The 26,801-nt window shown below is 44.5% G+C and overlaps 2 protein-coding genes across 18 annotated transcripts in view; both read right to left on the reverse strand.

The window, feature by feature from the left end:
- Positions 1–106: 106 nt before the first annotated feature.
- Positions 107–2,421, reverse strand: HSPA2 (heat shock protein family A (Hsp70) member 2). The gene has a single exon (XM_090034193.1). It carries the CDS (start codon positions 2,367–2,369, stop codon positions 456–458), a length of 1,914 nt encoding a protein of 637 aa, XP_089890319.1. The 5' UTR covers positions 2,370–2,421; the 3' UTR covers positions 107–455.
- A 4,623-nt stretch (positions 2,422–7,044) lies between these two features.
- Positions 7,045–26,801, reverse strand: part of ZBTB1 (zinc finger and BTB domain containing 1) — a 32,423-nt gene continuing 12,666 nt past the window's right edge. For 9 of the 17 annotated variants that reach the window (XM_090034188.1, XM_090034183.1, XM_090034185.1 and 6 more), the window contains one exon: positions 20,615–23,110. In XM_090034188.1, coding sequence (XP_089890314.1) covers positions 20,958–23,090 — 2,133 coding nt within the window. In that variant the 5' untranslated portion in view covers positions 23,091–23,110 and the 3' untranslated portion in view covers positions 20,615–20,957. The other 8 variants (XR_016440385.1, XR_016440384.1, XR_016440386.1 and 5 more) reach the window with 6 other exon arrangements.

The raw sequence follows: 26,801 nt of genomic DNA on the forward strand, positions 1-26,801 counted from the left end.
GGCAGAAGCCACTAGAAAGCCCCCCCAAACGCCGCTCCTCCGCAGCTCGCTCGCGCGCCCCGCGCACCCCTCGGCCCCGCCCGGCCAAGAAAAGGGAGAGAGGACCTTTTGCGCTTCAAATATATAATTTTTATTTGGTACCAAAGTTTCCAGAGGCCAAACCCGGCCGTCTCGGGCGCCCCCCGGCCCCGAGCGGGCGTGGGACGCAGCCGGGGGAGACCCGGGGCTAACACGGGAGGGCTAGAACGAGAAGAAACTTGGCTACTAACCTCGAGAACCGGGACGCGCCTCCCTCGGCACAGGGCAGCCGGGGGCGGCGACACAGACCCAACAGAACAGACGGGCATTGCACGGGCGGGGTGAACCGCGGGGGGGAGGGGGGAGTGAAAAAGGGAAAAAAATAAAAATAAAAAAAAAAGACTAAACAGAGTCCGCGGGAGTCCTTGCCGCGCAGCCTAGTCCACCTCCTCGATGGTGGGGCCGCCGGAGCCGGCGGGCGCGGGGCCGCCGGGCGGGGCGGCGCCCTGGTACAGCTTGGTGATGATGGGGTTGCAGAGCTTCTCCAGCTCCTTCTGCTTGTGCTCGTACTCTTCCTTCTCGGCCATCTGGTTGCGGTCCAGCCAGGCGATCAGCTCCTGGCACTTGTCAAGCACGCGCTGCTTGTCCTGCTCGCTGATCTTGCCCGCCAGCTTCTCGTCCTCCACCGTCTGCTTCATGTTGTAGGCGTAGGACTCGAGCGAGTTCTTGGCCGCCACCCGCTCGCGGTTGGCGTCGTCCTCCGCCTTGTACTTCTCGGCCTCCTGCACCATGCGGTCGATGTCGTCCTTGCTGAGCCGGCCCTTGTCGTTGGTGATGGTGATCTTGTTCTCCTTGCCCGTGCTCTTGTCGGCCGCGCTCACGTTGAGGATGCCGTTGGCGTCGATGTCGAAGGTGACCTCGATCTGCGGCACGCCGCGCGGCGCCGGCGGGATGCCGGTCAGGTCGAACTTGCCCAGCAGGTTGTTGTCCTTGGTCATGGCGCGCTCGCCCTCGTACACCTGCACCAGCACGCTGCTCTGGTTGTCCGAGTAGGTGGTGAAGGTCTGCGTCTGCTTGGTGGGGATGGTGGTGTTGCGCTTGATGAGCGCCGTCATGACGCCGCCCGCCGTCTCGATGCCGAGCGACAGCGGCGTCACGTCCAGCAGCAGCAGGTCCTGCACGTTCTCCGACTTGTCGCCCATGAGGATGGCGGCTTGCACCGCCGCGCCGTACGCCACCGCCTCGTCGGGGTTGATGCTCTTGTTCAGCTCCTTGCCGTTGAAGAAGTCCTGCAGCAGCTTCTGGATCTTGGGGATGCGCGTCGAGCCGCCCACCAGCACGATCTCCTGCACCTGCCCCTTGTCCAGCTTGGCGTCGCGCAGCGCCTTCTCCACCGGCTCCAGGGTGCCGCGGAACAGGTCGGCGTTCAGCTCCTCGAAGCGCGCCCGCGTGATGGACGTGTAGAAGTCGATGCCCTCGAACAGCGAGTCGATCTCGATGCTGGCCTGCGTGGAGGAGCTCAGCGTGCGCTTGGCCCGCTCGCACGCCGTGCGCAGCCGCCGCACCGCCCGCTTGTTGCCGCCGATGTCGCGCTTGTGCTTGCGCTTGAACTCCTCCACGAAGTGCGTCACCATGCGGTTGTCGAAGTCCTCGCCGCCCAGGTGCGTGTCGCCCGCCGTCGACTTCACCTCGAAGATGCCGTCCTCGATGGTGAGGATGGACACGTCGAAGGTGCCGCCGCCCAGGTCGAAGATCAGCACGTTTTTCTCGCCGGCGCGCGCGCCCTTCTTGTCCAGCCCGTAGGCGATGGCGGCCGCCGTGGGCTCGTTGATGATGCGCATCACGTTGAGGCCCGTGATGGTGCCTGCATCTTTGGTAGCCTGGCGCTGCGAGTCGTTGAAGTAGGCGGGCACGGTGATGACGGCGTTCTGCACCTTGCGGCCCAGATAAGCCTCAGCGATCTCCTTCATCTTGGTCAGCACCATGGAGCTGATCTCTTCGGGGAAGAAGGTCTTGGATTCGCCTTTATACTCCACTTGCACCTTGGGCTTGCCGCTCTCGCTCACTACGCGGAAGGGCCAGTGCTTCATGTCCGCCTGCACCGTGGGGTCGTCGTACTTGCGGCCGATGAGGCGCTTGGCGTCGAAGATGGTGTTAGTGGGGTTCATGGCCACCTGGTTCTTGGCCGCGTCGCCGATGAGGCGCTCCGTGTCCGTGAAGGCCACGTAGCTGGGCGTGGTCCGGTTGCCCTGGTCATTGGCGATGATCTCCACCTTGCCATGCTGGAAGACACCCACGCAGGAGTAGGTGGTGCCTAAGTCGATGCCGATCGCAGGCCCTTTGCCCGACATGATTGCAGCTCTCCCCTGCTCCGCTCCACGCCGCGAACTGCAGTTAACGCCCCGCTCCGGCGCTTTTATGGCCCGCCGTGCCTTCTTCTGGAACCTGCCAGAAGCTCGGCGGCCAATCGGCTCGCTCGCTCGCCAACCCTCGTCCAATCCGCTCTCGCGCCTGTGGACCAATCCCCTCGCTCGTCCCCGCCCCCCTCTGCTCCACCAATCTCCTCCGCGTCCTCCTTCCTGTTCTTTCTCGATCAGTCCAGCGAACGCTTGTCCAGGACGCTTGGACCAATCGCTTCCCTCGCGTCTCTTTTTGTCCCGCCCTCCCCCGGTCAAGAGCTCCCGCCCCTCTACTCTGCCAGAAAGTTCTAGCGGACGCGTGACTAAAAGTAAGGGAGGGATGTCACCACTGTCCAATAGAGATCGAGCTGGCAGGGAGGGGGTGGGACTTAGAGTCTCCCTTGGCTAGAGAGGGGGTATGCAAATAAGTTCGCTCTCTTGTCCGGCTCGCGCCGCTGACGCCAACGACCGTTTTAAAGTCCCACCCTCCCTTGTGATTGGAGAACGGGGGAGCCAGTCAAACGATGGGGCGGGGGGGTGGAGAGAGGGACGGGGGGGCGCCCCTCAGAGCGGTGCGGGAGGGGTGGGGCTGTGAGGCAGTTGGGGGTGGCAGGGGCCGGGGCGTCTGGGCCAGGTGCCTCTCATAGCAGTCCCGGCAGCCTCAGTGAGGGGGAGTGACACCCTGCTCAACCCACCTCTTGACAAGTGTCAGACCTGTCAGAATATTCTCCGCAGTCATGAACACAAAATACTGTTTTAGTGTTTCTCCCAAGCAGTGCTTTTAAATCTAGCTATAATAAGATGGAGGGGAGCACCCCTGTGGCCCATGAGATTTAAATCCTTTTAATCCCAGGCAAGATGTCACAGGCCCCTTTCAGGCTCTCCTGTCCTCTGTTAGGACATTTGTGCAATTATTATTCACCTCTGGTCATCCCTACCTGGGCAAAGAAGATCCACATAGCTTCCTTTTACCTTGCTTTATATGTAGGACGGACGAGACCGATGCCGAAAGCAAAGGCTCGATGGCTGGAGTCGCTCTGCTTCTGCAAAGCAGAGCTTCGTGCAAACCCGACCTTCGTAACATCAATATTGATTTTTTTAAAAAGGAGAAGAGGAAAAATCTTCCCTGACCTATTTCCTTATAGGCATCATTTAGTAATAACTTCCAGAGCAGCCTCTCTGGGAGAGGCGCAGTCTGATTTTTGGTCCATTCCTGTATGTCCTGTTTGACGGTGTGAACGAATACGCCCCTGGCCATGCACCACAGCCCCACCCAGCCACATGCATTGGAGAGGGGATTTAGGTTTCTTCAGTGAGGCAAGAGTGAAATAGGTGGAGCAGAACCACCGATTCAATCTTTAGCTTGACGGAGTAAGATTGTTCCTCATATTTTTTTGCAGTATGTAGGACAGTCTCAACCTTGTCAGGCTCAAGGCACCCCTCCTTAGACTCAGTTTTCACTCTTTTTTGACTATAGAAAATAATTGAATGATCTTTCTATTGCAAATAACTCAAAAAGACCATAACAGATTGGAATATTTTTAGCGCTGTGGATTCTTATTTGAAATCTCTGGACACATCGATGAGTGCGGCTGGTTGTTTCCCCAGGGACAACGAGCAGTGGCGTACCTTGTGCTGCTGCAATTTGTCCCCAGGGAATGCCCATGCCAGGTGCAGTCTGGTGCATGGCAGGTTACCCCGGGTAGGGTAGGAGAGGCTGGGGCCAGCAACCGTGCTGCCCCCGGCAGCCTTAACTGGGGTCCTGGGGGCCTCGGAGCTGCAGCCACGGTGCTCCTGCAGCTGGAAGGCTGGCTGGCAGCTGGACCGTGGCTCCAGCAGGCCAGGCTCTGGTTTTGGGTGGTGCATGCTGCTACCACATGCGCAGCCGTGCTTTATAAAGGTGCAGGTTATTTTGACCCTGGGATTTTCCAGAGTCAACTTCCCCCCCCCCCAATCTCCCTCCTCCCCCTGTGCTGCAAGATAGCAGTGTAGGGAATACCTGCATGTGCAGCTTGTGGCACCATATACCATGCATCCACGCTCGTCTGTACATGGCCTCTAGATTTATCTTGGGAATCAAGTTAGTGCACCTAACAGTGCGAACATTTGCATGACACCCCATGGCACCCTTGACAGGATCTAAGACACCCTGGTTGAGAATCACTGGTGTAGGAGAACTGAATTAAACCTTAGTTGGACTTTAGTCTAACAAGTTATTTGGCTCTGTATTTGGGGTAAAATTTAAGAGCCTGTGAAGTACAGGAGGTCAGCGGATCTGATGGTAGCATATAGCTTTAAACTCTTGAGTTGTTGAATCATTTTTCCTGGTTAAAAAAAGAAGTTAGAGAGAAAGAGTCTAAAGGAACTTAGAACCGAAGGAGGACAACACATTATTGCTGTGCTATATGTTACTAATATCTTAATATCAGTTCTAAAAGGCCAAAGCAATAGGGGCAATAAGGGAATAATTAACTTTTTGGATGTCTTTTTATCACTAAAATGTTATGAATGACTGACGATGTTGGTATGTATCCAGTTATCAGAGTTTTATGGGGAATTACCGATGCCTGAAATGTCAGGGAAATCTTCTGACAGCTCGTGTTGCATTGAAGATGACCTCATTCTGCTTGGTGTTTAATTCATTTTGTTTTAAGCACCATTGGGCTTTATGGATTTCCACTTCTTGTGGAGAGACATCCTTCAGTAGCTGGTAAGGCACCCAAAATTAATGGTCTCTCTTAAAGGAGAAGATACTAGCTCTGTGTAAGAAACACAAAGTAATACACTACAGATGGGTATAATGCACTTCAGGCAAACTGTCGAGCGTGACAGATAGCGTTCACACTCCTATGCACAGAACAACAGAATGTAGCTCATAATAACTCAGTTTTGCCAGTATAAATGTTCAAAAACCATGAGTCAAATTTTTTAAAAGTATAAGGCTGAATTGACTGGATTTTTTTACTTAACCTAATACATTTGGGGGGGTTTTATTTGCATTCTGGCTTTTGAATCCTTAGGACAAATTAGGGCAGGAGGTGGGCAAAATATGGCCTGTGGGCTGAATCCAGCCCACCAAAGGATTTTATCCAGCCCACGGTGGGTCCCTTGGCTCTGCCCAACCCAGACATTGGGGGCAGGCTGGACCATGGCACATGCGGCCAGTCCTGTCAACTCCTGGCACACAGTGGGGCTAGGGTGGTGTGGCAGCCAGACTCTGCCTCCCAGCAGCCATGTCTCCTTCCAGCTGCTGCTGCTAGTGTTACCGCTGCTGCTGGACCCGGCCCCACTGCCTGTCCACCCCACACCCACAGCTGAGAGCACCAGACAGAAAATCTGTGGCAATTGGTCCAGGACCTGTGCAGGCAGGGAGCCTCAACTTGGCAGATGGGATAGGACTGCAGGCAGGCAGGGGGTGGCACGTGGAAGCAGCACAGGTGGCTGGGGCTGAGATCTTGGGGCAGTGACAGCACAGGGCCTGCTCCCCACCCACCTGCAGCCCCATCCCATCTGCCTGGGAGAGCACACCCTGCCTGTGGGGGTCCTGGGCTGGTCTCTGTGGAGACCCCAAGGCCCAGCAGGCTCCAGGGTGGAGCCACTTAGGAAGTTTTGGTGTGGGGAAGAGGTGGGTGTGTACTGGCTTGGCAAAGCATGGCAGCTGGTGGGGGGTGCTGACCCAGCCCGCAACAGCTCATCAAAACTCCCTAAGTGTCCCTCCAGCCCAAATAATTGCCCACCCCTGGATTAAGGTCACATAGTCAGGATTCTCTCTATAATCCTGAGGAATAATAATTCATTTAAAAAGAAAATAATGCTGAGATTCTTACACAATCACATAAATCTAATGGCAGGGCCTTTAAGAAAACCATCAAATTAATGAGGCTTAGTCTAATTGTGAGTTGGCAACACTAGCTAAATTAACTTGATTTGCATGTACTTCACACAATCTGATAATATTTTTAAGAACTCAGGCTAAGATCACTTACTCTGTTAATTAGACCTACTTGTACGCTGTGCACTTGAGCTGTTCAGTCCTCGACAGTATTAGAATGTTTCCATATATTTTCTACTTTTATCAGCAGTGGAGCTTTGCTGGCAAATAGCAAAGTTGAAAGATTGAAGGCAGAGAGGATACAAGTAAACATGTTTTAACATCGTGATGTCCATAGCGCCCTGAGCAGAATTAAGCGACACGAAGAGTAGAACACGGACAGCTTGTATACACTAACATTCCCACCACCGTGGCCACTGTAGAGCTGCAATGGTGAGATATCATAAAGGGAGTGGAAAAAAGATCTATTGTAAACACAGCCAGATACCCACTGCTCTGTTTTCATGAATCAGCGATTGTAGGAATAATCAACTGATTATTCATTTTGATTCACTTAGCCAGTATTTAGTATAAAGCACTCTGACAACCAGTGCCTGCATCAGCGCAAAGCATTTTCCCTATTTTCTCCCTGTCGTATTTATTTTGCCTTCGCTGTGCATAGTCTTAGTCTTCCATAATGTCCACTTCATCAGGTGAATGGAAACCCCTGGAGAGTACAGATAAAGCAAGGCATTAACTGAGCTGTAGACTGTTGCTGCAATAAAAAGATGGTGTTAAATGAGAATAATAAGCAGATTTGTGAACGAGAGCATTTTATTTAAGATCCCATATAAAGCATGGTTTAAGATTTTAAAATTACATGCTAACAAACTAATACTGACTTCCATTACTTTGTTACATGAACTGCACAGAACTGCTAAGGTACAACAAGTCACAGACTGCTCTAGTTATCCTTTGCATAACTAATTTGTTTTGGCCCGGTGATGACAGAGCTGCTGTCAGTTGATGCTGTGTACATTTTTACTCTCTCCTAGATGCTGCAGGTCTCAAAGGCTTCCCATTCTCTCCGGCAGTAACATCTCTGCTTCCTGTCAAACTTCTTGGCTCTATTGTGCCTTCTGCCTGAGGGACACTCCAGTGGTTTCTGCCTCTCCCTTTGTATGTTCACATGTGAGTTGTCTATTTTCCACTGTTCTAGAACAGACACAGAACCAGCTTCATGAGCATCCCTGGTATTGTGTGGAGGCCTTGAACGATGCTATCTCCTACTGTTGAGCTACCTGTATTTGTCCACCTCCTGAAATGTTCAGGGTTATGTCATCAAATAATACATCCATAACCCCCCGGTTATTAAACAGCTCTGCTAGCATTTGTAAAGTCACTTTTTAAAATGGGAAAGGGAAGCTGGAGACATGGTCTACACAAGCTGCAGTACAGACAACACTTTAAGCACTTTATAACAAAATATAAGGGAATACCAGATATAAGTAAAATTATGCACAACCCTTTCTCAATAGAACAAGTATTGGTAACAGCAAAACATCCATTTACAGCCACAAATAGAATCAGTAAGATGCATACCTATAGTAGTCTATAATGGTAGTGTAATAGTTTTAGTCTGTTCAGCTGTCTGAATCTGATCCATTGTGGTCTTTAGGGGGTGGGTGGTTTGTTTTTTTTCATCTGTGCTGACCCTGTATTTGAAACACTGAATGCCTTATTTTGCTCTATCCCTGTTAATTTAGCTGGAATATTTAGGACTGCTAAAATCTTGAAGTCAGAAAATGAATGCCTTATTTCCCTCTTTGGGCCTGCTTTGCAAGGCTCAGTTCCAGAACAAAGTGCACACTGTGCCCTGCGAACATTATTTCACATTTACTCATGTCCTAGTCAGTCACAACAATCCAGCATTCTTGTAACAGCACTACAGTATCATTTCGTTACCCCTTTCACATAATCACTATGCTCTAAAGGTCCTCTTCAACACTGAGATCAGCAATTTGTGATAGTAGCAGAGGGGCAGCAAGAGGAATTAAAATTAAAAGAGTATGTTTTCTTTTGCTTATGACCCTCAGCACCATCCCGTGCTTCCTTCTGGCCCCACATTCTTTATTTTAAAGATTTTAGTCAACTAAATATTTTTGGACTCTTAGAATTTATTGTTGCAATGGCATGGATATATGAAAATGATAGCTTGTTATATACATGTTAAGAAAGTTCTGCATTAAAAAAGTCTCAAATGGTAAACTTAGCAGTTTTTGTTTTGAAAAAGGGGGGCTCCAGTGTGTATATGGCATGTGCTGCCAACACATTACATTGCTGCCCCAGGAGGGGAAGTTTCAGTTTGTTTTTCCACAGATGTAATGTAGTCCCCAGTAAGTAAGCTTTATAATGCAGAGAAGAGTCCAAAAGAACTTTTAGTGAACACACTAACTTGGCTGCTGTTGGTGCCCTTTGCAACTGGTGCAGTCTGTCAGGAAGGCAAAGATGGTGCCAGTTCAGATCTGGCTTGTGGTTCTGAGTTTAAAGAAATCTTTTGCAGACCATTTCTTCCCCATGTCATCTTCCAACTTGGATCTTTCAGTTCTTCAGAAGCTTAGAAGTCCCTATTTCACTACTGCCATACAGAAAAGAAACGCAAGAAAAATATTAAAAGTCAGAAGCCAGCACCAAGATACCACATTTGTTAGCATGCCATAGTCCTTCCCACCTTGAACAGTTTGGCTTTGTTCTAAATGCCAGTCTAGTGGTTACTCTCTCAACAGCCATCAAGCTAGGGAACCATCCCAGTTTAAAAGCATTTGTTTTGCTCACCCATCTATCCCAGTTTATGCTTAAACAATGTTCTGAGTTTGATCCAAAACATGAGGCTTTTCATTCAATTCAATCTATTACCCTTCTTTTTGCGCCAGTTCTCAATTCTTTCGTGCAGACTAGCTCAACAAAGAATGCAACCCCTTGATTTATTTTTGCTGCTGTATTTGCTGCTTTCCAGAAGTGGTTTATGGCTTGGCTTAACAGATGCTCAAGTGGTTGAGAGAGTTGTTCCTCCAACTGGTCTTGTCAGAGCTTGGAACATGCACATTCTGGAAGAATGCTTTGTATCTGTCCCTGTCTTTTCATTTTGATTTGTCGATCATGTTTATTTCTAACCTCCCAAAGAGATAATACTGCTGTACACCCCAAACAGTAGCACTAGTTGAAAGGTTGTAGTTGCAGATATTTGCAACTCTCATAAGTCTCTGGGTCAAATTCATCCATGAAATATAGGTTAGCTTAAGCAATACATCAAATATAAGTAGTCCAGAAAACAGTTGTACAAGGATGTAAATTGTAAGGAAAATCCTTTAAATTGTTTTTCCTTACATGCTCCATTCTTCCCCCTTGGTGCATAAATTGCACCTTCCTCATTGCCAAATTTGTACAAGGCAAGCTATTTCCAAACATTTTCTGAGTGACTTATACCTGATGTGTCACTTGCATCACCATTTACTGCACAGACATATTGGATATGTACAATATCCCTCCCTAACTTGTTGATCATATGCTAGGAACTCTTGTTAGATTGATGAGTGCCCCAGTGTAGCGTTAAATTTGACCACTTCACAGAGAGGGACCTCGTTTTCTAAAAATAGACGCTGCATTTGAGGCTCTGATTGAGCCAGGTCAAAACCAGGGAGCTACATAGCTCCTTACACATGTTGCTTGTCCCTGGAATGAATGATGATTAACTCAAATTAGCAGCTCTTGTCCCAGGAAAGTGTTATCTTGGATCACAGGTATTTACAGTGGGCTTTTACATCTGCAGGATCCCAGGATTAAAAACTTTGCCCTGGAAAAATCAGATGTCTGTTTTTAGTTTTAGAGAACTAACAATTAATGAAGAAAGTATTTATCTCTTTCACATTGATTTCAGAACATAATATAATAGATTTTTCCCTCTGAATATTGAGTGCTAAGCTGATAATTTTTCCATCAGAGATCTTTATTTAAACTGCAGACTGCATATGGCTCTCACAGCAGCACTGCAAATGTTTTTGCACCTTCCCACAAAAGTACACCAACTGCATTTTGAGTGGACCACCTCTGAGAGTTGGAAAGTGAGTTGAGCCTTTATGCACATTAGTCTTTCCGATGAGACTGCAAAAAGATTGTGAATTAGTGGTGTATGTACTGGACTGTGAACACCAACTCATTGCACAAGCCATTGAGCATCTGGCATGGATAATAAATTTTAGCCAAAGTATGCTAGCTTGAACTAGAATCAGTTAGCTCGAGATAAATAGTGCTGTCTCCCACTACCAATCTCACGAGCCATCCAGTTACCCTAAAAGCAGATGTTTTAAAAGGAAAGTCCAACCTCAACCAAATCTGATTTTGCAGTCTTCAAACACTGAGGTCTCAACTAAACTATACTCATTTAATCTCTTTAAATCTATTTAAATCAAAGTGTGCATGCTTTAAACTAACCACCAGATGGAGCTCATATAAACTCATAATACTGCATTCTGCAAAAAGTCATAGCCTACATAAGGGGTTATAAAGGGTGCAGTCTTCTGTAACTGCATAAAAACAAGATCAAATTTGTGCTGTTTTGTTTTGCTTGAAAGCAAAAGGAGGGTCTGGAGACACAAGGATGCCCTCTTGAGTTGGTTCTATTCCATATTCTGCATCATTAACATCCCCTTACTGTTTTTGCATGTTATTTTCGTCAATAGCAAAAAACTTGGCCTATACAAATATGTACAAATAATAAAAGTACTTAGAGCTAATTCCTCAAAAGTCTGGAGATCCAGCCAGCCAAGGACAAATTCTAAATGGACACGTGCTAAAAGTCAGGAAGAAGGGAAAGACTACTGAGTTTAGAACTCCCCTCTTCAGACGACTACTAGAAACCAAATAGAGATCACGGATTGAGAAAGACCTCTGCTACACGTGGGAAAAAGGTAACCCTACCATAGTCATTGGGGTAGGTTCCTCACAAAGTCCTTTCTTGAAGTAAGGTGGATTCCATTCACATATAACATGCATTTGTGACATACGATTTGTAGGTTATCCAGGAACCTCTTCGCTTTGTCCACTGCCCCCACGCTGGGGAAGAAAAGCTGGTCAAAGATAGGGAGTTGTGGTGTATGGCCAGTATAGAGAGTCCATTTGTACTTGCTTTGAGGGACTGCTTTGTTTTGATTCTGTGTAGTGAGCAAACGTGGTTTGTGGGGTGTAGAAGACCATGGATAACTCTTCCCACTGTTGCATCATTCTGTTTTAAGTTAATCTTTAGTAGTTATCATATCAGCATATTCTCAGAAAGAAACTTTGTTAAATGGACTAATTGTTGTTCTCACAATCACAAAAGGGGTAAGAGAGAGAGAACCATAGCATTGCATTTTTAAGTTTTCAAAACATTGACTGATTTAACTTGCTGGGGACCAATTTTTTTGGCAGGCAAGGCACAATTTAATCCCATGCCCTCCCTGGGCACATCTACATGTGCAATTAATGCAGAGCAATAAAATCCGGCACTTATTGCGTTAGAGTTTATGGCTCTAGGTACATTGTTTGAATGTGTGCCCAGGACCACAGCATGTTGAGTTGGGTTGGAGCAGACCTGGCTAGCAAGGAGGACTGCTCCAACCCAGCTCAATGTGTTGTAAAAGGGCTGGCTTGGACATGAGGATGCTCCAGCGCAAAGCTAGCTGGTAGGCAGCTCCCGCATTGAAGCACACCTGTGCCCCAGCCAGCCTCAATAGCGTCTGCACATGCAGTGCTGCGAAGTAAAAACTCTGCAGTAGGGTAGTACTTGTATTTATAGGTACTACCCTGCTGAGGTTATTAGTTTACTCCAACCTAATAGCCCTGCACATGTAGATGCAGAGATGTTTACTGTGGAGCAGCTAATTAGTCCACTCCACAGTAAAAGTCTCATGTAGATGCCCCCCCTGAGTGCCACTCTGATCCCCTTCACCTGCCCAACCAGCCTCTCTACATTATGCTCCCTGTCCAATCTGCTGCTTTGTTTTCTGCTCCCTGCCCTATCACAGCTCCTGTCCCATCCATGGTTTGCTGCATGTCACACAGAGCCTGCTCATGCCACTTGTGGTACACATGCAGTAGATTGGCTGCCCCCATTTAATTGATTCTTTTGTTTGCACTAGTTATTGCTTTATGAAGACCTCTGATACCAAATACAGACTTATCTACTGTGGCAGCAGTAACCATGTCAACACCTGCTAACAATTAAACTCAATTCTTGTTAAAAAAGGGATAGCACTTCCCCAAAGCATCCTGAATCAGTTCCAACCCTATTAAGGAGTCTACACTGCAACCAGTGAGATGACAGTACCATCTAAAGATGCAGCAGCACACCATCAGTGTAGGCTAGCTGCCCAAGTTAGAACTTAGATTGGGCTTGTTTAGCCAGCACAGTTGTTCACCTTGCTAGTAGTACCTAAGCTTGTCTTAAAGCCAGCTCAGGTACATCTACACTTGCTGCAACCATACCTCTGACTGCAGTGTAGACATAGCCTTGGTTGTGTTGCAGACCGATGACACAGCAGTACTGTAAATGGAACATGTGAGAGATGAGTTGGGATTACAGTGATGACTATTGTGGATAAAGTAGGATTTTACACTATACACCTGAAGATTTCTATCACGTGTTACATTCTGTACCAAATCACGTTAACAGAATGTTACCGGTACTCGTATGTCAGATGTCAGCATTAAGGTTGCCAGAATAACCTTAACTGACTCTTTTTGCAGGTACATTACAATTCACTCCTACACCAGTTCATGTTTTTTCTCAAACAACATAGTAACTCACACAAACTCGTCTGTCATTTTAGAAGTAGGGGTACATAAATGTATTTTTCATTTCAGTTGCTGAACTTTGGGAAAAAAAAGTATTTTTGGTTCAGATTGAATCAATTATTTCTTTCCTTGCTGCTCCAAAGAATGTAAAAAAAGACAACAAGAAAAATTTGGTTTCATTAACACAAATCTCAACATTTGTCCAAAAAAAAAAAAGTTTCCAGGCACTAGAAGGAAAAGTAAAAGAAATAAAGGGCTAGATTCACAGAGGAGGAAGTGGTAATGATGTCTACCTTTTACCCAGTACCTCAGGAGTTAGACTTTTCATCTAGGATATGCAGGATGTGGGCTATACCAGTTCAGCTTCCTTACCTGGTCAGGAGGATTTGGATTCACCTCTGTCACCTTACATGAATTTGACCTAACAGCTAGGCTCTGCAATATTCCTGGTTGGGGTTCTCAATCTCTCTGGCTGTCACTGCTCCACTTTTATTAAATACATATTCAGGGGACTAGGAACTGGAACCCCAGATCTGGTGTTAAGACATTCTCCTGGGAGATGCAGGTTCAAATCCTCTCAGAGGAGAAATTAAACTAGGGTCTCCCACATTGCGTCATACTGAAATGTTATATGACGCTAGCTCCAAATTCTCTCTCTCCTAGATGAAATCATTCAGCAAATTTGAGTCCAATTCATAATGATTTTGTCACAAAATAGTATTTTTCAGCACATTCACTGAAGAAATTTCACCCAGCTCTCTTTAGAAGCAAATACACATGGCTAGAAAGAAAAGCTGTACAGCCTTGTCTGAGAGAAAGAGAAGTATTCCATGTTATTTTTCATCCAACTCTTTCACAGGGTTGGAGACAGTGCATGGGTCTCCCAATCAGTTGTCTGGGGATTTGGAAGCAGAAGTAATTGTGGTAACCGCCCCTGAGCTACTGCTGAACCCCTCACCCAAGAAAGGAGAAATGGAAGGTACCTATTGTGTTGCCAACTCTGTTTTATTGTATACTTCTTATATCACTCACTCCCAGATTCATGGGAATGTGTTACAATCTCCACTTTAATTTTCATTCAGAAAGTAAGTTTCTAGTGCCATGATTGCTGCATACAACTTCAAAATGTTAAGCAAATGCATCCTAAAGGCTCTGAAACTGAGGATAAGAGTCAAAATATTTTGAAAGTGTGTTTTTTAAGCTAATATCACGAGGCGGGGTTGGAATTTCACTCGTGATTTTCAGGGGTTGGGTTTGGTAAAACTGTTATTGCAGTGTTCAGTGAAGTAACGCTGAAGGTACTCTGTCACAAAGATGAGGAAGGCAGGGTAGATTTGCATCTTATAGACTAACCAAAGTACCTATTTGTCTAGTTTCTACTTATTGCAGAAGCTTTCATGAGCTGAAGCTCACTTCATCAGTTCAGTGTATAAAGAAGTGAGTTTCACAAAAGCTCTTCTTATATATCTGCTTTGGTTAGGCTATAAAGTACAAATCTACCCTGCCTTCCACTTGACTTTAAACTAACATGGCTAACTACCTCTCTCTGCACAAAGATGAAGAGACAAGCAAGGGACTACAAGTATCTGTGTTGGGGAAGTCTGGGGCTGTCCCTCACAAATTGCCCTTGCCCAAGGTATGGGGAGTCTGTTATTAAACATTTATTCAGGTACAATTCCCACTGATGACAATAAGAATTTAGCTCAATTAAACCTGAGTACAGGACTTGGCCTTAGAGACCAAAACTTTTTTGAGCAGCTATGAGGTAGGCTCCCCGCAACAGGAAGTGCTAGAAGCAGCATTGTGTCTGTGGTTGTACCTACAGGAAGATTTACTTTTGCTGTAGTTTGTTAAAAGAAATAGCAAAAGATTAGGCTTCTGGTTTTGCCCTTAAGGATCAAAATGAATCAACGTTAAAATAAGGCGACAACAAATCAATCATAGTGTAAGGCAAACTAGCTTTTATAGAAGCGTTTACCAACTTTGGGCATTAAACTTAAGGCACTGAGGTACTGATTTTAGAAGGTGCTTGCACTTACTTTCAGTAAAGTTGAGGTTACAAAGTGTTTTTGATATGGAGAGCCCTTGTAACTAGGAAGCCCATGTTGGGCACACCAGTTCAAAGAACAATAAAAAATATTGGTCTTACAGAATCAAGGATTGATTTCTCATCCCATAATTCTGTGAAGTTTCCCTTAGATATGCTGATTTAAAACTATTTGATATACTTACAACTCCCGGTATTAATAAAGAACACTCATGGTAAAAAAACAAACAAATATTGCTGCTGGGAGCACTCTCCTTGAAAGTAGGATGCACAATATTATTTCCCCAGTAGTTCAAGAAAATGTTACAAGACATTTGTAGACAAAATCTAACACGAGGAAAGATTCCTCTAATATTTCCTCTCCAAAGCTGGCACCAGTCACCTAATCTTATGAAAAGCAACAAGGGCTATTTGTTTCAGTGCCCAAAATTTTAAGTCATACTGAATCCATTTCTGAATCATACACTCTCTGTTACAATTTACAAGTTTTTCTTATTTTGGGGGGAAGAAAAGCTCACAATTAATGCCATAGTAATGACTGTAGACAAATGCTGGAAAAGACATTTAATTTATAGCTTCTGTTTTCAAAATTTTCTTCAAAACCCCCCTTGGACTATGATTGCTCAAGTATACCAGGTCAAAAAAATTACTTTTTCCTTTGTATTTTTATAAAAAGAAATCAATTTTAAAACACTAAATACAACTTTTAAAAAGCTGAATCTCATCTTCCTAATTTTTAAAAATTAACTATCTAAAATATACTTTAAAAATTCAAAGTAGGCACATGGTTCACCCAGTGTGGCCACATGTCTGATGAATTTAAGAACAAATTAGAATTATGGAAGTCGGAAGTACTTTGCTTCTTAATTCTAGATAGATACTTTTGTCTTGTAAAGAATCTAGAATTGTCACTGAAATCCAGGCATCCTGTAACATTAATAGATGTTAATATTATTTCCTCAGCTTTCTCAAAGTATTTATCCTTTGTGCCTGTTGTTATTCCCCTAGAGCTGAAAGGAATTTCTCCATATCGCAAGCTGTGTTTGTCTGTGTGTTTAAGGTGACTGTTGTCTGTTGTACTTCAAGAGATCAGAAAAGGACTCCAGACCATCTGAAAGGTGAGTTGAATATAGGAAGCTTTCCAGTTCTTATGCAGAGGGTAGATGATGTGCATGTCTCTCCTCTTTATGTGGAAAGTCATACTGGCTTTTTCAGCTACCAAAATAGTGGGTGTGTAGGGTCTGCATAGAAAGGGCAGTATCACCCTCAGCAGTAAGTGAGGTACTGCAGAAATTTTAGCATCTGCAGGCACATTTACATGTGTGCTTTACTGCACAGTAGACTAATTTACTATGCAGTTAGGAGTAACTGTAACGAGCAGCAATTGGGTCAGTGTAGACTAATTTACAGCAATTTGATAAACCCATCAGACACAGGTACTATTCAACAGCACGGTAAATTACTGTGGTTAAACGTATGTGTAATGTTGGGATTAGTTTACTTTGGCTCAAATTGTGCCAGAGTTTATTCAGTCACATTAACTGCACGTGTAGATGCTCTCTGCATGTTCAGTTAGAGCCCTACAGACAGTTTAGTTTTTTTCTAGTGCAGTATTTTTTCAGCTTCCCTTGAAAAGTAAGAAAAACACGTTGATTGCATTTTCTGATTACTTTACTAACTGAACATAGTGGATGCATTGACATGTGCCATTAAGGTGATATGATAAACTCTGGCACAGTTTGTGCTAGAATCAGCTGCTTCTAGGTGCAGTGTTTGTGCATGCACCCAGGGCCTCAGCAGTATGACCCAGGGTAGAACAGCCCCGGGCTGGCAGCAGGCTTGGTGGGGGTGCAGCCCCAGGCTCTGGGTGGCAGCCTCAGGCAACAGAGAGGATGGCTGGGGCAGAGTGTGCCAAAACTGCAGAGCTGTGTGGCTGACACCCCAAGCCTGCTGCTAACCCAGGGCTGCTCTGCCCTGACTTAAACTGCTGCGGTCCTGGACACTGTCCACATGCATTTCTGTGCAGTAATGACTCTGTTGTAAGCTAGTGTTGGGGACAGTACTTTCTTACAGTGGATTTAATTTATTGCATCTTAAGACTGGTGCATGTGTAGATAGTGATGTTTTACTGCAGAGCTAATTAGTCAACTGCAGCAAAGTGCACATGTAGATGAATCCACTAAGTAGATCCACTACTGCTAGTACTAAAAGGGTGAAGTCTATGTGATATTCTGAATCCATCCAAATCTATGATCAACAGTAGCATTCTCCCACAGCCCTGTAATCCATGCATCTTATTACACATACCTATGACTGACCCATGGTTAATTAGGTCTTAAAAGTAACAACTTAGCTGTAAGCAAACTTCAAAAACATTTTAAAAAATGGGAAATGGCCTGCATGGTCCTCAAAATAAAACTTCACTTATTACATGGAAAAGTTCATTCCAGATTGTTACAAACCCCCTGCTTAGTTTTCAATAAATCCTGAAAGCTGAGAGCACAGAGATGGTTGCCAGTAAAACGTTTTTCAGAGTGCAGCCCACATCACCACCAGGATGAAGAAAGCATCAGAAAGAACAGCAGGAGACACCTGTGCAGGAATAGCAACGCCTTCAAAAATGCAAGGATGGGAGGCTTAGCATCCAGACTGTGCTCACATCTCTTTGGATAAGAGGTTTATTTTTAAAATATTTTTTAACTTGGTAATCTTACATATAGATAGCATCTTTCACCTGAGGATCCAGAACAGCTTTCTTGTATGCATCCAAATATATGCTCAAAACATGCACGAGACTCCACTTAGCAGCGAAAGAAGGTACAGAGTAACTATGTTGAGGGGACTAACATACAGATGCGATAGAGGAGAGTTCTAAATCAGGATTGTCTGATCTTCCTGTGTTCTCTCAAGTAGCATTTATAGGATCTTGTAGGGATTTTAAGTGTTTCAGTAACTAGTTCTCTGGTTTTCGCTAGGTTTTCAATTAGCTGATATTTTTAAACACTACACTAAGGTAGGGAATGGGGGATAAAGCCGAAACAGTGTTTTTGTACTTAGTGTGCCCATATCATTATCTTTTCTGTGGAGCACTCCAGTTCGCATTTTATTTGGTGGTCTGCACACTGCAGGCAACTCCCCCTTAGTGCTCTTAATTGGTTCCTGAAAAAACAAGTGTTAAGTGGAACCAAAAGTATACGATGACCCAACATGGCAACCACAGTTGTTTTTAATGAGGTAAGTATTAATGGCAACGGCAAGCGTTACAACAAAACTCACTGAGCGCTAAGTGAAATCAGGTGTAAATTTAAAACGAGTGTTATAGCAAAGTAGCGCTAAGCAAAACAGCGTTAAGCGGGGATTATCTGTATTGCTTCTCTCCCTTGTACATACCTACCCTCTTTTTTCACTGGAACTATTTTAATCTTCGTTCTTCTCTCCTGCCGCCCTGATCAGCCACTCTAGGACTTTCCTTCAGGTTTCCCATGCCATTCCTTTACCTACATTTATATGCCACAACAACAATATTTCTTTCTAGTTCCTCCACAGCCATTTTAGTCCTCCCTGTTTTGTTTTTTTTATTGGATTGATTTATTCCTAGGATTCCAATCCCTTTCCCCCCACCCACCAAAGTATACACTATAGGGCATTCCTAAAATCTCTATGAGCCATCCATGCTAGGTACCCATCAGGTTTACACTCTCAGCAAACACAGGTTTTAAACAAGCAGAGACTATTACATTTTAAGCAAGGCTCCTGAGTCAGTGTAGAAGGGCCTTAAGTTTTTCTTTTAACTCTCCCTTGTACTCTTTGCTGTCAGGAATCCTCTGTTTCTTGACCATGTGAAATCCTTAATCTAAATCTTGCTGTTCCACTGCAATCCTCCCAGCACAAAAGTCTGGTTTATACTTAGCACACAATTTGCAATGAGAATTTGTGCCACAGTGAGTTAATAATTCAGGCCAATAGCTCTGCTAGCCAAGTTGAGTCATGCTCAACCTCTGGTCCCTCAGGAATCTCTGAGACATTTTATCCTTTCCTCCATGTTCTCCCTTTGTATGCCACCTTTGGGATTTTTCCTCTCCCCTTCCCACTACCATGCTCTAATTCTGTCTCCATTTCTGTGCTGTTCCAGCCCTTGCCTGGCATGTCCCCATAGCATTCCACATCTCTCAGCTCACCCGGGGCTACAATACTCGTCTTTCAACTCCCTCTGTACACTCCATTTCCTTTTCAGTTCCCTGGGCTGCTTTCTGATCTCAGTTTGTGTTGATATAGTGAGCACTGACCTAAACGTCAGGGAGTTTGTATGTAAACTAAATGCTTCATAAGAATTCAGCTGTTACAATCTTCCACTGATCAGCAGTTATTTTTCCACATTATTTTAAATTTTGTTTTTGATGAACAAGACATATAGTTCTTTCAGCCACCTCCTTACACTTGATTGCCTACACAAAAAGATCATTTAAACCAGCCACCCTGGACTATTGTGTATTAAGCTTTGACTCAGTTCACCTTTAGAAAGGAGGCATGAAATAACAGAAACATGAGTACACAGCAATGTTAGCAGTGCTCTTCAGCCCCGCTGCCATTTAGGACCCAGATGACTTCAGTGGTGTAAGAAGAACACAGGACTGAGTTGACACTGTGAAATGCTAAAGCCCTAACTTGCAATGGGATCTGTGTGCTCCAATTGCAGGTCCAGGGCTGAAGTATGATTGGGCATGATATGAGTTTTTCCTTCAGTTGCTCTGGTGTGAAAACAGTACACATGGTAAATTTGTTTACCAGCCTAAAAAGTTATGAAGTTCTCTTAAAGCTGAATATCCAAAAAGAAATTCAGTATGTCTGAAAACACTCATTTCACTTAAATAGTTCTCACATAATGTTTAGGTTATATTCTGAACTTTATCTATTTATTCATATTCCCTGACATTAAAACAGCCCTGAAAGTTACACTCTGGATAAAGCACTGGGCAGGGATCTGAAAGGCCTGGACCGCACTAGCTTCAGAGAGTATTTCATAGTAAGACGATTCTGAAAGGGAGTAAAGAACATCTTTGTAATTATTAAGGAAATTCAGCAGTCCTTTCTTGTAGCAGAATTCAGCATTCAGATACCTCTGCAGTGAGCAAGTTATAAATATCTAGGGAGAAAAACTGAAGGAAAGTAGCCACACTGGAATGGAAATGCCCATTTCAATTCTGCTAGAACTTCATGCCTGGGAATGGCTGTTCATATGGAAATTCCTTGGGTCTATCTACACAGTATTAAATTTCTCTCCCTTTGCTCCCCCAACCTGACTGGTTCGAATTCCAACAGAGGTTCAGAGAACCACCAGCACTGCGCTTACAGCTGAGTCACAGAACAAAGTTTTTCCTGGCATCAACTTTCTTTTTTTTTAAAGTTAATTTTGAGATTAGGGATAGTTATGCCACCTCCATGTTAATCGCTACTTGATCTAAAATGTCACATGAAGAAACAACACGTAGAAATATTAAAGCACTCATCTTATTGACATGGAACTGAGAACTGTTTAATAGAAGTCAGTGAAGGGATAACATTGTGCTTTTAATCTACAGTTTAAAAATAATGATTTGTATCATATCTACTTAGTAAAACAATAAAATTAAAAACAGAAACTATTAGGAAACAGTGAAAATGTAATAATTAAACACTTGATGTTTTTAAAAGCTATATAACTGAATGACCCTAAACAAAGACGCCTATGATTAAAAGGGTCTTTAAGAAGAGATTTGTTTTCAACAACTCGTTCAGTTTTGACTAATATATTGTATGCCTCACTTTGGTGTTTTCTCTGCTGTCAATTTAATGCTATACAGTATATTTACACTTATGTTCTTTTCAAATGCTTGGCATTATAGTGAGATCTCATATCTTTTCTCAAATTAAATTTGGCTCCACACACTCCACATGTATACAGATGAACATCCATGTGCTGCTCCAGTTGTTCATTATTTGGGAATATCTGAAAGCAGACCTGGCATATAGTCTCTCCAGCTGATAAATGAGATATCATATGCCGTACATGGTCATGTTTTCTGAAGTTTCCTTGATCACAAATGGAACAGACATACCTGGCCATGCCTTTGTGCATATCATTGTGGAGCCGCAACTGGCGTTCTCTTAAAAACTGCTTTCCACATGTCTGACAAACAAACTGTTTTTCCTTGGTATGAACAGTATAGTGTTCCCGCAAGTGACAACGCTGATAAAATCCTTTCCCACAGAGATTACAGAAATGTTTTCGTCTGTGATCTCTTTCATTCTCTTCCATAATGGCATTCTTAAACAGATCTTGGTCCAGGCAGTTTGACATATGTTCAACCACTAGATTTTCAGTTTCAAAACGCTGACCACAATTAGGACATCGGAAAGGACAGGCAGAATGCTTATATAACTGTTTTTTGGGAAGACTGTTCATTTGGAAATGACTGTCCCTGAAGTCCTCCAACATCTCTGCAAACATCATGTCCCTGATTTCGGACTGTTCCTCAGGGTTCTCTTCTAAATCCATTTTTTCCTCAGAGTTTCTTATCCCATTCATGGTCAGATCCTGAGGCTCTCCACATGTCTGCGCATGATCCTGCAACTGTTTACCTTTGACCAGTATTTGACCACATTTGCCACAAGCACAGATATTTTCTATGTGCTTCGACAAGTAATGAGAGGACAGGTCTTCCTCTGTAATCGTAAGCCCACACAGTTCACAGGGGCCATTCTCTGTATCTTCCTGTACTGGGGAGATCTTCCTGCTAAGGTGCCTTGCACTCTTTAAATACTTTCTTTCCTCCTCATTCATTAATAACCGGGGTTTTAAAGTTTTTCGAGCTCTTCTCTTTTCACTGACCTCTTCCTCATAGTATCTGTAAAGTGGCTCTTCTGGTTCATCATCTAGTTCATCGTTGTCAGTAGATTCGTTACAGTCTTTATCTGTCACTTTAATAACATTAAACTCTTTCATTTCATCCACAGGGCTGTCTTCTGGTTCCATCTTGATCATAATTCGCTTCCTCTCTGCAGCTCTGCTTCCCTCTTCACCTGATGTCTCAGATGCAACTGTGCTGCTTTTTCTGCTCGTAACGTTTGACACTGGAGACAAAGACCCATCGGCTGCTTGGCTCAGATCCCCTTTGCACTTGTCTATTTGTCCAGATAGGTTTTTGGAAGTAGAGTCTTTTTCGCTGAAGTCCATTTTTTCAATGCCATAGTACTTGGCGTTTTGGTATGGGTGCCTGTTTGTGCACGTCAACACATGCTCATCCAGTAACTTTTCACAGCTAAAACTAAACCCACAGCTGTCACAGGTGAAGCTTCTTCCAAAGCGTCGTGAATGTGACACACGCTCTTTTGTGCTGGAGAATTTGGACACAGTGCTTTTTTTGCACGCATCAAACAGTTGTTCAGGGAAACTGTTGAGCTGCAAAGCTTCTTCATCAGGCTCTTTGTGATGCGATGTGTTTACTGTTGAACTTGGCGGCTCTGTGCACCACCTGTTTGCTTCGCTACCATTTCTAGCAAGGGTGTCTTCATACATTCGTACGCCAAATATCATTTTGCTATTTTGGGTGCTAGAAGCAGAAGATGAACATTTTAAACTAGAGGAGTCTGTGTCTTGTATATCTTCTAAACATTCAGGGACATTGTATAGCTGTAAATAGTTCATTGCCACTTTAAACTGCTCAAAATTGGCAGGGGCAGTCAAAATTTTTCCTAAATACATGAACTGCAGAATAAGATCAAAACATTCAGCACTAATCTTCATGTTGCTGAGATTCAACTGGGCTGTAGTGTGTTGCTGGTTCATAAAAAACATCCTAAAATATGAGCTACAGGCAGCCAAGACTGCTTTATGCGCTTGAAAATAAATATCATCAATAGCAATGCAGCAGTCACAGAGAAAACCCCACTCTCTTTGGTTGTTTAGCTGCTGAAGAACATAGTTGCTGTGGCTGGTTCTTGCCATCTTGTCCTTCAGTTACAGTCCTGTGTAAAGAAAGAAATACTTGGTTATATGGTCAGCACAGAATGCAAGCTCACAGTAAATGAAGCCAGTTTCAAGAATTACAGCCTTGGTCCAAACATTTTTTACAACCCGATTGAAAACGTCTACCTAATACTAAAAGCCTCTTGAAGAAAATGGGAATAACGGAAGTATCTGCTATTTATACCTCCCTTACAACTAGACCCATAGTACCAGTAGATTGATAAACTTTACCAATGCAACTGTATCGATCTCAATAATACTGGTGTCAAAACACAAGTCAATTACAAAAACCCACGGCTGAAATTTTCAGAAACAATTCATGACTGACGCACAGCTTTAAAAACTTTAAAGGGGCCTGATTTTCAGAAAGGCTGGGCATCCAATTTCAAAAAATCAGATCTTTTAGAGAGTCTCAAACTGGACACCTGCCATGGGATAAGCTGGCTCTTAAAGGAGCCTGGCTCCAGTCTCACCTGTGACTAATCTCTTGCACATCAAGAGGTCATGCGACTAGGAACCAAGCCTGCTGGGAAATATAAGGAGAGATTGAATTCATGGAGCTTGCTCAGAAAAAGAGTAAGTTGGTGTTAAACCTCCAGAATGTCTAGAAGTGAGACCAGATAAGAAAAAAAAAGTATTTGGGTGGAAGAATTGTGAAGTTCTACAAGAAGATGGGGCTACAGGGGAAAAGAAGCCCTGATAAAGGCCTAAAAAACTTTTTAAGTCTTGAATTTATGGATGCTCAAGCTTGTGATAAAACAAAAGACTTAAGTGGACCTGGGAAAGAGAGCTGGAAGCTTTATTTTATGACAATAAGCCATGCCCAGAAGGGAGGCAGTACTATGAAAGTGGCAGGGGTGATGGTGCTGCTACACCTGAAACCAGTCATTTCTGCAAACCTTGACACCATATCTCACCTATCTGTGGAGACTGCAGATGAGAAATGTGGGGAGAAGTGAAGGGAGGACAAACAATTTCCCAATGGAAGAAGAAAATATATACTAGGCAAGGGATTCTATTCTCTAGCTTCTGAAATGTTATTGCAAATAGTAGAAGTACATGGAAGGTATACAGAGAAGGGCTACCAAAATGATCAGCGGTTGCCATACCAAGAGAAATAAAAAGGCTAGGACTCTTCGATATGGAACAGAGAAGGCTGAGGGGGCGATGTGATAGAGATCTATAAAATCATGAAGGCTGTGGACCAAATGAACAGGAAGCTGTTATTCACCAAGTCCCAGAATACCAGAACTAGAGGGCACCAACTGAAATTAGGAGACAGGTTTAAAGCTAACAAGAGAAAGTACTTTTTTATGCAGTGCATAGTTAACTTGTGGAACTCACTGTCCCAGGAGGTGGTAGACTAGGCAGATAGCATTACCAGGTTAAAAAAGGGACTAGACCAGGGGCTGGCAACATTTGGCCCGCTGAGCTGCTGGCTCCAGTCTGCAGAGCTGAAGGGCTTTGTTTGTGCCCATACTGGTATGGCTTCTGTAAGCCCTCACTCCCACTTTCTGACTCCATGTGGGCTTAGGTAGGGGGCTGTGCCCAGGCAGGGGAACTGCAAACTGCATTTGCATTGCTGCTGCTTCTCTCCACTTCCCCTTGCCTGTCCCACCCCACCTACCAGCTGCAGTGTAGGGACAGCTGAAAGCTGCAGAGACCTTGGTGCAACTCCCCAGGGACTGGACGCTGCATCGGTGCTGCAGCCAGGGGGCAGAAAGAAGTGGCAGTGGTGCATGTAAAGCTGGAAGCTGCTCAGCTCCAAAACAGCTCCTCTGTCTGCACCTGCACTGAAGACCTGTCAGGCCTGTGAAGCTCCTGGCAGCATCTACACTACAGCTGGGAGATGGGGAGGAATGGAGACAAGCTGTGACAGCAAGAACATAGTTTGCAGCTTCTCTGCCCTGATGCAGCCCCTCACTGGCTGGAGGCTGGGCCTGAATGCAGCCTGTTCATGCATGTTAACACATACTCATCCAGTAACTTTTTATAGCTTTCGTAGATGGGGGGGACACAGGGCAGGGAAGGGCAGGAGCCTGGGAGAAGTGGTGGCAGCAGTGAAGGTGCAGCTCCCAGTTGTCTGCCTTGGTGCAGGGAAAGCCAGTTACTGACATGCCACCAAAGCCACCTGGGCCTGCGTCGCACCACAGTTGCACTGGTCTGGCCCATGGCTTATTAAAGATTTCCAACCACTGAGCTAGACAGATTCACAGAATCACAGATGAGTAGGGCTGGAAGGGACCTCCAGAGGTCTAGTCCAGGGGTGCTCAACCTCCAGTCCGCAGGCCAAATGCAACGCGGAGAGCCGTGGCATCTGGTCTGCTGCAGGGCTCCCCACGGGACAGGACATTTGGTTGCAAGGGAACAGTTGTAGGTAATACTGCCACCCTCCCCTGCTGCCAGATTCCCGAGCACCGCGAGGCCCGACTGGGGCAGGCCACACTCCCCGTCCCTTCCCCAACACCCTGGTCTATATACACAATGGGTCTGACCCAGTGTGGCACTTAAGTTCTTAACAAAAAGAAAGCACAGTTTACAAACAATTTATAATATTAACACTGCATTAGAAGGTACCTGTGAAATGCCAGGGCTGATTTGTGACTGGGATATTTTCCCCCTCATTCTTTCTGTTGTCATCCTTTCCATATACAGTACTTCTCTTTCTTTCCTTTACCCTTTTCTTCCTTCTAACATGGATGGAGGTCAATATATGGGCAGGCCAAACAACACTTATTTTCCCTACACAGGTTGCCTCAGTGATGATGATGCCTGCATTATATAGTGGGCACAGGAATAACTATTATTCTCCCTTTCCTTGAGCTGTCAGAGGGCTGGAAGCACCATGGAAACAGTATGCCCAGTCCCTAGAGAAAAAGCAAATATCTCTGACTGCCCAAATATATCCACTGCTGTCAATGAAACAGCAGTATTTATGGCTCACTAACAGAAATGAGGCTTTGGCTGGAAGTTGGTTGTCTGCAAGAGGGGCCTGTGAGCTTTGGTTGGGCTGAAGAAAGAGAGTCCTCTGAGCCTATGAAGGAAAAGGAAAACCTCTCTCCAAACAAAGAGCTCTTTGTGATGTGAATCCCCTCTCAGAGTTGTGAGGTGAGGTGACACCAACCACAGAACTAGTTTTTCATTGCATGTAACAAGACAAAGCGTTCTCACAGTCGCTAGTACACTGCCACTTTAGGAACAGCAGAGTCAATTCTTTAATTTCCCCAAAGGAGTCCTTTACTCTCTTGGACGGCGACATCATTCTAAATGACAACAGAAAGATTTCTAAGTATCTGAATAACTTTGCATGGTTTTGAAAACAAAAGAACTCTAGACTTAAAAAGTTGCCATAAAATACATTTCACAGGTCTCTGTTAATGAGGCACTTGACCTAACTGCTCAGGCCTCTGTGATAGCATGCTGACTTACTATTTAAACCCTAAGAATAGCCACTGAATGTTAGCTAAATTTCAGTTCAATCAACATAGTCTGCATTTAAAAAAAGCAAAAACAGTGGGAAGATAAGTCCAAAACCAATATTGACCTCTTATATGTGATGAGGCATGAGGACTGCTATGAACTATCAGTTAGAAATTTCTGTCCATTTAGAACTAAATCATTGTAACTGGAATTCTTTTAATCCTTGCAAAATGGCAAATTTAAACATTTCAGAAAAAAATGTTCCCAAGC

This window comes from Crocodylus siamensis, chromosome 2, assembly GCF_052110815.1.
Source record: "Crocodylus siamensis isolate JL-2025a chromosome 2, ASM5211081v1, whole genome shotgun sequence".
NCBI classification, from domain to species: Eukaryota; Metazoa; Chordata; order Crocodylia; family Crocodylidae; genus Crocodylus; species Crocodylus siamensis.

Bases quoted from the DNA above. Each gene is read 5' to 3' on its own strand.
- HSPA2 (XM_090034193.1), bottom strand. From the start codon at position 2,369: ATGTCGGGCAAAGGGCCTGCGATCGGCATCGACTTAGGCACCACCTAC.